The 12,444-nt window shown below is 46.8% G+C and overlaps 1 protein-coding gene across 7 annotated transcripts in view; it reads left to right on the top strand.

Annotated features, from left to right (window-relative positions):
- Positions 1 to 8,975: 8,975 nt before the first annotated feature.
- The window catches only part of SPRYD3 (SPRY domain containing 3), a 44,640-nt gene continuing 41,171 nt past the window's right edge, over positions 8,976 to 12,444 (top strand). For 3 of the 7 annotated variants that reach the window (XM_053370252.1, XM_053370273.1, XM_053370251.1), the window contains exons 1-2: positions 9,088 to 9,129; positions 11,251 to 11,393. In XM_053370252.1, coding sequence (XP_053226227.1) covers positions 9,103 to 9,129; positions 11,251 to 11,393 — 170 coding nt within the window. In that variant the 5' untranslated portion in view covers positions 9,088 to 9,102. The other 4 variants (XM_053370254.1, XM_053370253.1, XM_053370255.1 and 1 more) reach the window with 4 other exon arrangements.

Here is a 12,444-nt window from a genome sequence, read left to right as displayed (position 1 = left end):
AGCGTCTCCACCCCCATCATTCTGCCCGGACGCTGAGGTCCAGCGCCGAGGGCCTTCTGGCGGTTCCCTCATTGCGAGAAGCAAAGCTACAGGGAACCAGGCAGAGGGCCTTCTCGGTAGTGGCGCCCGCCCTGTGGAACGCCCTTCCAGCAGATGTCAAAGCGATAAACAACTACCTGACATTCAGAAGACATCTTAAGGCAGCCCTGTTCAGGGAAGTTTTAACGTGTGATATTTTACTGTATTTTTGGTTTCTATGGAAGCCGCCCAGAGTGGCTGGGGAGGCCCAGCCAGATGGGCGGGGTATAAATAATAAATTATTATTATTATTATTATTATTATTATTATTATTATTATTATTAAGCTTTTCATGGCATGAAACACAAATCACTTGCGAATGGCTCCAGGTCAAGCTGCAGGCATAACCAACAAGGTGCCCCCCAAATGTTATTGAATTCCCAATTTCCATCAGCCCCAACCAAAATGGCCAACAATCAGGGATGGTGGGAGTTAGAATCACACAACACTGCCTACCCAAGTTAAAGGGACAGCTACAGGAGCCACTTTGAAAGTTGGCAGCCTTTGCAGTAACAGCGGCGAGAATACTACTGGCCCAGAAATGGAAACAGGAACATGTACCAACATTGGAGGAGTGGAGAATGAAGCTGATGGACTATGCAGAACTTGATAAAATGACAGGGAAGATCAGATATCTACGAGATCAAAAGTTCATCGAGGACTGGAGGAAGCTAGTGGAGTATTGGGAATGTATAAGTGATAATGAAATAACGTTAGTGGCATTTAAAGAAGCTCTGTAAAAACTTAAGAAATATTGTAAGAAAGAAAAACAGGTGTGGAAGGGTATGTCAAAAGGCAATAGCAAATTTAGGAAATGTGTAATTATAAAGGTTAATTTGGATGATTGTCAGAGAGGCTGAAGGAAGTTCAAAAACGAAAAATTTGTTAAAGTTGTAATGTGGTGCGATATGTATTTTTCTTGATGAAAATTAATAAAAATATTATCAAAAAAAAAAAAGTTGGCAGCCTTGTGCTAGTACCTCTAGTCCAGGTGTCAGCAAACGTTTTAATCAGGGGGCTGGTCCACTGTCCCTCAGACCTTGTGGGGGGCCGAACTATATTTTGAAAAATATAAATACCCTCAACCTGGTTCCGCAGCTGCCTCCGGACCTGGAGGAGGAACACACTCTGCACGCTCTCAGGAGTGCATCTCAGCAGCACCCGCTCACTGGAGTCGTTGAAGAGCAGCAGCTGCCCCACTGACTCATCCCTGTGGAGCTCCCAGGTAGCGTGCTCCATGCGGTGCATCCTGTCATCCGAGTAGCTCTGCTAGGCGCGGGGCCAGCAGGCGCACCAAGCTCCAGGTGAAGTGCCACAATGCACCCGTCACGATGTCCATGGTGTGGCCCAGACCCGCTGCCCGCCCGCCCGCCGGCCTCTCCATCCATGGAGAGGTTTACCTCAGCCGCGGGTGGCAAGGCTTTGGATTGGCTGCAGGAACTTCCTGCAGCCAATCCAAAGCTGTGGAAGTCAGTCCCCACGTGACGAGGTGACTGCAGTGTGCGGGGACTGACCGAGCAGATGGCAGGATCCGTGGGCTGGATTTACGAGCCTGGAGGGCAGCATCCGACCCCTGGGCCTTAGTTTGCTGATCCCTGCTCTAGTCTTTGTGCAGCGGAGGGAATATTGACAGATACAGTTTGACATGTTGCAACCTCTTGGCAGAAGCAGGAAAAGCTGCAGGTACCCAAATGTTCTCTTCTGCCCAAAGGTCCAGGTGCCTGCCCTTTACTGAATTCAGCCACCTTCTAGAGGCTCTGCAAGGTATATCTCAAATGGATGGCACCCTTTGAAGCTAAAGCTATCTTTCAAACTCCTTTCACTCTGCATGTTGCTCTTGCACATTCAGAAAAGATCATCACAACCCTTTGAGTGCACATGCCCTTTTATAGCCTTGGAACAGACCTTTGCAGCAGCCTTTTTGCACTCCCATAGGCAAAATTCCAGAGGAATCTCTGCTCTTGACTTTTGGCACTTGATCGCCCATGTACTGCGAAGGAGATGCAGCTCCCAGGAGTGTAATGGAATGCTCCCTGACCCACAGAAAGGGAGCAGGCAGACAAGATGTAATTTTCAGGAATGACCCTTGGAATGGCAGCCTCTGCCCTCCCCTGGTGGAGTGGCAGCCTTCTTGTTGGGCCCAGGAGAAAAAGTGCTGGGGAAAGTACATGAGGTGGGTGGTGCCAAGGCTCTGTTGGAAGCTCATCAAGAATTCTGTAGCAGCATCTCCCAACCCAGTGCTTTCCAGATGTTTGTTCAACAACTTCCACCAGCCTCAGCCAGCATGCCCAGTGGTCAGGGATGATGGGAGTGCTAGTCCAGCAACAGCTGGAGGACAACAGGTTGGGGATGGCTGCTTTGTAGTGATCCTTCACACTTCTGGGACTTGGCCTGTTTAGGGCTGCTGACGGTTTGTGGCCAACAGTTAAGACTTTCTTACAGAAGGAGGCATGCTCCCAAAAAAAGACACAGCCTTGTCCTGTTCTTTTAGCTCCTGGGCAATTTCCTCTCTCTCTTTGTGTGTGTATATTCAAGAACCAGCACTTCAGACTGCTTGCCAGAGGGTTGCGTGGTTTTTTTGAAAGCTAGTAAGCTTGAGTAAAAAATTATCATCATTCTCAATGAGGGTATGTTTGAAATGTGTAGCCCACAAGTAGCCCGCATGGTGCCATCCAGATGTTGGACTCCCAAGTCCTACATGCCTCAACCAGCATGGCAAATATTCAGGCATGGCAGGGGTGTTGGAATCCATCAGCACTACATGGGCTATCTCTGGTCGAAACCTAAACTTGCCAGATCATTGAGATCAGAAATTGGTCTCCTGGTGCACCATTTTAGGAAGCTGCTCACACCTGCTAACCACCTCAAAGACATTGGTTAGTAGGTTTTTAGGCACTGTTTCGTAATAAAATGAAGTTACACCAGGGTGGTGGCTGACCAAGCGTGGACAAGCAAGCCTTTATTGAGGCAAAGGCAGTGCTATTCTAGAAAAAGAGGTGCCAGAACTCACCATGAACGCCTGCCTAGTTCTCTTATAATGGTGGTGGCACCCACTGGAGAGGTACTGGAACTGAAGCAAGTTCTGGCTGAAAAAAGCTCTGGGCAAAGGAATCTTGTCTCTTTAGTTAAACACTTCCTGTTTTCAAGTGCAGCCGATTTTATTTATTCTTGATATGGATACGCAAGAGATTAGTTATGAATTGCCCTGACTGTTCTCTTTTAATAGCTAGTGTGTCATTTTCTGTTACCATGAGGGTGAGGGCTTTAATAGCTAGTTTTCATTCACTATTTTCATTTTTTAGAAGTGAAAAAGCACTATTTCTCCATTTAAAATGAAAATAAATAATAGAAGGAAACCAGTGATGAAGTCTCTACTCCTCCTGCACCTAGAACAGAATCTCATAATAGGGCATTTGAAGTGTCTTATTAAGACAGTTTTCTTTACTTAAGTCTCCCAATGAAGTCAACATGGAGTAACAAGATAGGCAGGCCCTACAAACAGGAAATCTTAAACATTGGAAAGGGGACTTATACATAAAGTAAACATTAAAGAAGGATCTTGGTTATGTGGAAGAGCATTGCTGGACAATGCAGCACTATATTAGGCACCCTTTGAAACCTCCATTTTAATTGCACTTCGAGCAAATTACAGAATAGCAATGCTACATCAGCGGTAAAGATAGGGCTACAGTGCAGAAGCAACCATGGGAAAAATATTCCTTCTGCATGTCTGGCGGAAAGCCAAGGAACAGAGAAGTATAGCAAAATGACCCAGGGTCATAAAAGAGCTGAAAATAGAGCAAATTACCTGCTTGCAATGAGTCTGGCTTCATTTCTGCAGTATATGAGCATTTCTCCCTCCCTCCCTCCCTCTTAAGTTATAATTCACTTATGCACTAGAAAGCATGGAAATATTAAGTTAAGGTGCCCACCTTCACTTCCACAGTATGTTGACGATGGCTTCCACCGTGTATTGCACTCACAATTTATTCCGCATGCACTCATACTTTCCCTTGGTCTTCCAACTTCAGTATTCTTCACCTGCTGATTGGTGGCAACACTGTTGTTGGGGTTGGTGATCTATCACACTTTAATAGGATGTCTGTTTTTGTATCCTCAAGGATGTTCAAGGGCGGGGAGCCTGTTTCCCTCCAGATGCTGTTAAACTACAGCTCCCATCATCTTATAGGGCCTTCTTTTCATCTGTTTCAAGCCTCCCAGTGGGCAGTTGGAAGAGGTGCTGTTAACGAACAGCAGTTATTGATTGGACCCTTTATTTAATTATTGACAGCTATTGCACTCTAGGGATAAAGGCTGCTGCCTCAGTGAAATAATTTTCCCCAGGTTTATGCTGCTAGATGGTGCACATCTAGCTTCTAAACTTTGGAACTGGCGTCCCCTTATGCTGCTTGCACTTTCTGAGCTCTGCTGCACTGTGACGTTTCCTTCCTGTACCCAGGATAAGCTCCCAATTCTGCTATCCTTGACTCTGAGGTTTGGTGAGTTAAAAACGGCTGTAGAGCTTCAAGTGTACTACTGCTGAAGTTCAGATAGACTGCTCCTGTTCAGTGCTGTTCAATTCCCCAGCCTCCAAGAAACCAAAAGCAACTTCCTGGCAGCTGCTGCCAAGTTTCATAATCTACTTTTCTCTCCACCCTCATCAATGTTTAATGGCTGAATGTGCTTTACTGTGGAAGGATGCAAGTAGAAGGCTTTTGGGAAGCTGAAAATGATGGACCGGTACTCTGTCCTGACTACACCTCTAAACAAACAGATGTTTGGCTTTTTACCTACCGTCTTGAAAACAGGCTTAATTGTACTTTTTTTATAGTATTCAGTATTTATAGTATTCAGAACAGGGCCTACCGAGATTTCCTTTGGAATTTTCTCCTCACTTTACAGCATGTCCACCCCACAAGTATCAGTTTTGCATCAATTTTATTTTTGCGAATCGGCAGTGACAGAGCATATGCTTTGCATACAAAAACTCGTAGGGTCAATCTCTGGTATTTATTTGGCAGGTAGGAACTTCTGCTTAAAATCCTGCAGATGAGCCGGTGATCCAACTGGTTATAAAGGACCTTCCTCTCTACCCCCCCCGCCTTTCCCCCTGAGAACCCAGACTGAGCATTGCACTTTTGTGAAAGTTCTGTGATAGTTCTCTGGAAATCCTGTGCCTGCACAGAACTACAGTTCCCATCCTAGGGTCCTCCTAGGGAACAGGAATCAGTATTAAACCAGTTCAAATCTTTCATGTAGATATGCCAGATCATATCTGGAGCATGAGGGTCAGGATGATTGCCCCCCCTTTCCCCCAAACAGGGAATCAAGGCGACTTACAGATAAAAACAACAGCTAGAAACAGGGAAAAGCCTCTCAATAAAAGCAATTAAACATTGGTAGAATGAAAACTAATAAATGGAGAGAGAAAGTGAGAGGGAGGATTTTAATTCTATCAATGTTTAATTTTAGAACTATATAGATATAGATTATAGATATCGTTATGTGTGTATAAACACACAGGACCGGCCCAATACATTTTGGCACCTGAGGCAAACTACAAAATGGTGCCCCCTCCCTGGCAGGGAAGAGGGCGTGAAGATCTGCATCAGGAACAAGGGGGAAGGAATAATGATCTACATTGGGAGCAAGGGTGGGAGGAGACCAGCAGCCCCTCCTATTTGCCAAGAGGCCACTGCAGCCACCCAATATGGCAGCTAGGCTCTATTCAGCTTGGTAATTTAGGAACTACCACAGCTGACACCAGCCATCACTGGCAGCATTTCTGAGGGTGGGGGGGACTGCCTGCCGCACCTCTCATTGCCACTGTGGCACCAGTAGCAGGCAATGCATTCCTTGGAGGCTGAATATGTTGCCCCTGTGGATCCTGCCACCTGAGGTGGGTGCCTCACTTTGCCTCATGGATGAGCTGGCCATGTGTGTGTGTGTCTTATAAAGTGGTACCTTGGGTTACAGACGCTTCAGGTTACAGACACTTCAGGTTACAGACTCCGCTAACCCAGAAATAGTACCTCGGGTTAAGAACTTTGCTTCAGGATGAGAACAGAAATTGCGCAGCAGCGGGAGGCCCCATTAGCTAAAGTGGTACCTCAGGTTAAGAACAGTTTCAGGTTAAAAACGGACCTCCAGAATGAATTAAGTTCTTAACCAGAGGTACCACTGTATAGTTTTGAGGTGCCCCCCCCCCTGCTAAACCCTAGAAATGAGTACCGGTAAATGGTAGGATTTTGACTATTTGAAGCATTGAAGGGAAGATTGGAGGCCAGTAGAAAAATACAGGCTAAGCTTCCTTTCCAAGCCAGGGCCTCACCTGGGATAGAAGCATTAACATGGCAAAGGTGTTGGGCCTGGGCAGACAGAGGTTGCCAAGGAGATGGGAAAAGAGTGTCTTTAACCAATACCAATACCAAGTTTTATTACGGCAAAAGCCAGTGACACTAAACACCACAAGATCAAACAAAAAGAAATCAACAACATCAGAAAAAAAAAAGGATTACACAAGGGAACTTTGCAGTGTGCCGTTCAACAGAAGAGATTTACGCTTCCTGATTACTAAAGTGCAAAATTTGGCCACCTCATATGATATTAAGCTTGAGGAATCTTCCAGAAGGTATTTTCGTAGAATTTCGGGGGAGGATTCCAAATAATGTTGTAGGGGTATGAATTTTGATAAAAGCGGCAAAATAAGTTGAACTCGCTCTTCACTATAAAATTCGCAAAATAGAAGGATGTGTGTGACAGATTCTACCTTATTAGACATACAGGGGCAGAGGCGCGCATGCATTGATCTTGATGCCGGCCGTGGAAAAGCAATCGGTCTTCCGTTTCTGGTATGATGGCGACCAGCACTCTACTAATGTGAGCCTGTTGATTTTATCTTTTTATTCTCTCTTACTCCTTTTAAAGACTATTTTAATGAACGCTGAGCTCAGATAAATTTAAGCTCCTCATCGCATTCTATCCCACGCTTTGTATTCTTGACTCTTCTTGGAAGTTTAAAGCTGAATTGACTATCTTATCACACTGCGAAGAGTTTACAGGAAGACTCATGGGCTGTTCCCTCCACAAGTTTGGAGGCACAGACGGAGCATAATTTAGTGTTATGCCAATAACCTTTGGCACACTACTCCTCCTTGAATAGGATACTTTCAAGGAAAATACTCCCTCGACTCTTTGAAAAACCTAGGGAAGATAGAAGAGCGAGGTAAAGGGAGAGATGACTCAGCAATTAGACAGCCCTGCTGATGCGAGGAGGGGGGTTGGAAAACGCTGCAGAGAATCTGAGGACTTAGAGGAAATGGCATGTTTGCCCCTCACCAAGCAAACCAAAATCAGCGAATTCTTTTATGGAAAAACAAAGGATACTTTTAATATTCCGACCTCGAATAGCCTCTCTCCATTAGCAGAGATAATAGATAAGGAAACTACACCGAAGGAACTATCCGCTAAACAACCCACTAACCCCTTAAACAACACCATCACGAGACCAAAAGGTCCCAAAAGAGTGTCTTTAACATGGAGTGCTGGGAAGAAGGGTGAGGGCAGTGACAGAGATTGATCATGGACAGTCTGGCTGAGAGATGCCTTTGACTCCCAATGCTGCACTACTGTGAGGAACAAGCCACTCTTGAAATGACCATGCTGTAAGATCTGGGCTCCCTCCATGCAGACTGAAGCTGTAAGTATGTGAATAACACACACCACCATTTACAGAAAGGTAGCCGTGTTGGTCTGCCATAGTCAAAACAAAAAATTTTTTTCCTTCCAGTAGCACCTTAAAGACCAACTAAGTTAGTTCTTGGTATGAGCTTTCGTGTGCATGCACACTTCTTCAGATACACTATCTGAAGTGTATCTGAAGAAGTGTGCATGCACACGAAAGCTCATACCAAGAACTAACTTAGTTGGTCTTTAAGGTGCTACTGGAAGGAAAAAAATTTTTTTGTTTTGACACACCACCATGTCTTCAATTCTCCACAGCAGCACAACCCCTGGATGAGGCCTGCAACACCCCTGTGAATCTTGCTACCACTTGGCAGAGCGTGGGGGTGGTGCTCAACATTTGTAGCAATATATATACAATGGTACCTCGGGTTACATACGCTTCAGGTTACAGACTCTGCTAACCCAGAAATAGTGCTTCAGGTCAAGAACTTTGCTTCAGGATAAGAACAGAAATCGGGCTCCGGCGGTGCGGCAGCAGGAGGCCCCATTAGCTAAAGTGGTGCTTCAGGTTAAGAACAGATTCAGGTTAAGAACAGACCTCCGGAACAAATTAAGTACTTAACCCGAGGTACCACTGTAACTGACGGCCATCTGTCTGTGTCTCAGCAATGGAAGAGTGCAATATCAGAGATAAAGTCAAACTGTTGCAGCCCCTGCTGTGGCTCTAGAGACCAAGACAGGAGAGGCATGTTTTATTGCAGCTGGGGCAGAGGAAGGCGTCTCGATTTGTTGCTACAGATGCACCACACCGTGATTAGGGATTTGGTGCGTTTGAGCGGCCATTTAAAAGGAAATCCCTCCACTGCCCGGACAGCTCGGTCAGCAGCGCATGGCTAGATGTGTCAGCCGCCCATCGGGGTCGAGCGCGGTGCGATCCCGCCACCTCCAGACTCCTGCACGGCCAAGGGGTTGCGAGAGCCGCCCCGCAGGGATCACGTCCAACTGCACGAGTCTCCCGCGCCAACGACAGCAAGAACAACCTGCTTACGTCACAGTCGCGCTCGCTCAGCCTTCTTCAAAAACGGCGCCCACGTTGGCGGGAAACGACGTCACGCGGCCCCATTCAGACCTCCTTTCCCTCGCCAGCTCCGGAAGGCGCAGAAGCCACGCCCCCGCTCCTCATTGGCGGAGCCGGGGCGAGGCGAGGCGGAGCTCTGCGACGCGGCGAGAGGGAAGGCGGCGCCACGGAACCCGGATGTTGGCGGGGCGGCAGGAGGCGCGAGGCGGATAGGAGGACGCGGCCGGAGGGAGAGGCGAGCGCGGGGCGGGGCGGGGCCCATGGAGGGAGACCCGGGGCCTCTCGGGGTAAGGGCGGCCGGGGGGGGCGGGGGCGGGCCCTTCCCCCGCTGACATCCCGGGCCGGGAGGGAGGGAGGGAGGCAGCTCGCCGCTTCCCTGAGGAGAAACTCCGGGTGAGTTTCCGGGCGCCGGGCGTCCTGGCCTGGGAGGGGCGAAGGGCAGGCGCTCTGCATGTGTCTCAGAAGCACGGCTGCTGCTGCCACTGCCCCCCTTCCTCGGGGGGAGGAGCCTGTTTGAACCCTGGTCGCCTGGCTCCTCCCTCCAGGAAGGGCTTCTGAGGCGGCGGCGGCGTCGCCCCACAACCGCCCCGCCAGGTGGGAAACGCGGCCTGGCTGCTGGGGAGGCTCCGGGGCTTCTGACTGCTCTCCCTTTGCTCTGGCCTCGAGGTCTGCCCAGGGGTGGAGAGGCTGGGCCTCGGGATGCCTCAGCAGGGCCTGCTGGGTGTTTCATCTTTCAAATTCCGAAAAGGAGGGGTGCTAAAAAGTAGTAATAGGACTTGGCAGCTCCAAAGATACTTTGGTTAAATTAATGTAATTTAGTTTTGTGTGTAGAATTACGTAGAAATCCTTTTAAATGATTGCCAAGTACTTGCAGTTACATTATATATTAATAGTTATTATTTAGCATTGCATGACATTTTCAGAAGGTAAAATTATTATTTTGGGGTTTTCCAAAAGCAGTTAATGTACTTCTTCATCAAACATATCAAGCTAAATGTTGCCCAACCACACAGAAAATAGTAAAATTTGAATTCCTCGAAGCTAAAAACATATTTTCAAGACCCCTCGCTGAAGGAATTTGTAGACATTAAGTTTCATCCCCTAAATTGACATATCCTAATAGCACAGATTGATGGAAATTGCAAGTGGAAAAGGTGCTGCCGCACTCTTTGTGGACTTCCTGTAGGCGTCTCATTGATTAGATGGGGCTCTGGCTTAATCCAACGGGTCTCCTCTTCAGTGTTTGAAACTCCCATTGTTCTAGGTGCATTTTGCGACAGGAATATCATTAGCGTGAACAGTTTTCTCAGCTCTGGGAAAGAAGGACTTTTTCCTTCCTCCCCACTCAAGAATATTAGGGGGGTGGGCAGGGGAAGGACTAGACCATGTGAAAAATGAACATAATATTTTAGCTGCAGCTCATTCATTTTCAGCTTTGTATTCTTGATATTAAAAAATCGTGCTTAGACATTTTGTTGTTGCACCCATAATATAGGTTTAAGGTGCCATTTAGTTCCTAGCTTTCATATCTCAGTTTCCAATACTGCTCCTCTTAGATTGCATTCTAGCCACCACATGACTCTGACTGGAATCTTGAGGTTTCTGTAGACCGTAGATGGGTTGTGGCTGCTCCAAGAAAGTTGGAGCATGTTCTAAGCAAGCACCACTAGCAGAACAGGTGTGAAGGCACACCTGTTTAGCCAAGCATTTCCCCATAACCTGTACTTTGGATTTTATTGTTTTAAATGTCATGCTTTTTAACTGACTTGGCATACTGCATACAGGCAACTCCACATTTGCATAGGGGTTGGTTCTGAGACATTGTTCTGCCCCTGTTGTGGGGCCGAAAATGGCGCATGCGTTAGTTGTCACATGTGCCTCTTTCTGTGGGAAATTGAGTAGTTGTCAACTTGACAACTTAATAACTGAGTTGTGCAATTGTATACTTGGCATTTGATTGTGTAATGCTGAGTTAACACTGCTTGGTGCAGGAGTAAGGAATGGTAATCAGTTTGCTGCAGTGGCTGGAGCAACTTGGTTGAAATGGATGCTGTTGAGATAACATCACTAACTGTTGGAAACTGGTTATCCCAAGTATCCCACTCCTGGTTTTTTAGTACATTGTTCATATCTGTCTTGGAAGCTTCATGACCAGCTGAGGGTTTGAACCTTGTTTTATTTTGTCCAAACTTGTTCCACTAGGGGTTGGGGAGCAGAAATGTAAACCATTATTAGTAACAGTATTTCTGTTGTTGTGATGATGATGTGTGTAATGGCTGCTTGCTAAACACAATAAGTAGAACTGATGCCTATAGTATATTCCCCGGAACTTCTGGGTTCTTGGCAATGCGGCATTTGCTCAGTTCAACATAGACTTCTTTTTGAACATGATCTTCTCCCATAGGTAGATCCTTACAGCCATAATGGATGATTTAAACCTGCACTACAGATTTCTGAACTGGAGGAGAAGGATCCGGGAGATCCGAGAGGTGCGAGCTGTTCGCTACCAAGAAAGGTTCAAACATATCCTTGTTGATGGAGACACATTAAGGTAATTTTTGGTGCTGAGAAAGCCAAGGAATCTATTTTGGACTTTTGAAGAAGCACATTTATTAGATATTCTTACAAGAATATGATGATAAATTTAATATTTATCCCCTGCCAATCTGGCTGGGTTTCCTCAGCCACTCTGGGCGGCTCCCAATAGAATATTAAAAACACGCTAAAACACCAAACATTAAAAACTTTCCTAAACAGGGCTGCTTTCAGATGTCTTCTAAAAGTCAGGTAGTTGTTTATTTCCTTGACATCGGATGGGAGGACGTTCCATAGGTCGGGTGCCACTACCGAGAAGGCCCCCTGCCTAGTTCCATGTAACCTCAATTCTCATAGTGAGGGAACTGCCAGAAGGCCCTCGGTGCTAAACCTCTGTGTCCGGGCTGAACAATGGGGGCAGAGATGCACCTTCAGGTATACTGGGCTGAGGCCATTTAGGGCTTTAAAGGTCAGCACCAACACGGAAATGTACTGGGAGCCAATGAAGGTCTTTCAGGACCGGTTTTATATGGTCTTGGCGGCCACTCCCAGTTACCAGTCTAGCTGCTGCATTCTGGATTAGTTGTAGTTTCTGGGTCACCTTCAAAGGTAGCCCCACGTAGAGCACATTGCAGTAGTCCAAGTAGGAGATAACTAGAGCATGCACCACTCTGGCAAGACAGTCTGCGGACAGGTAGGATCTCAGCCTGCGTACCAGATGGAGCTGGTAGACAGCTAACCTGGACACAGAATTGGCCTGCGCCTCCATGGACAGCTGTGAATCCAAAATGACTCCCAGGCTGCGCACTTGGTCCTTCAGGGGCACAGTTACCCCATTCAGGACCAGGGAGTCTCGCCCCCCCAAAACAGTACTTCTGTCTTGTCAGGATTCAACCTTAATCTATTAGCCGCCATCCATGCTCCAACCGCCTCTTCAACATTTTGTACTTCTTACAGATGAGGATTTAATCCCTTTAAATGCATGTTGATGGGAAATAGCAAATATGTGGAATAAACTTAGATCTCCAAGACAGATGGCCTAGTTGTTGAAACAATCAGAGCACCAA

Source organism: Podarcis raffonei, chromosome 2 (assembly GCF_027172205.1).
Source record: "Podarcis raffonei isolate rPodRaf1 chromosome 2, rPodRaf1.pri, whole genome shotgun sequence".
Taxonomy (NCBI): Eukaryota; Metazoa; Chordata; class Lepidosauria; order Squamata; family Lacertidae; genus Podarcis; species Podarcis raffonei.
The sequence above is the reverse complement of the archived record's forward strand: the minus strand, read 5'-3'. Positions and strand labels throughout refer to the sequence as shown.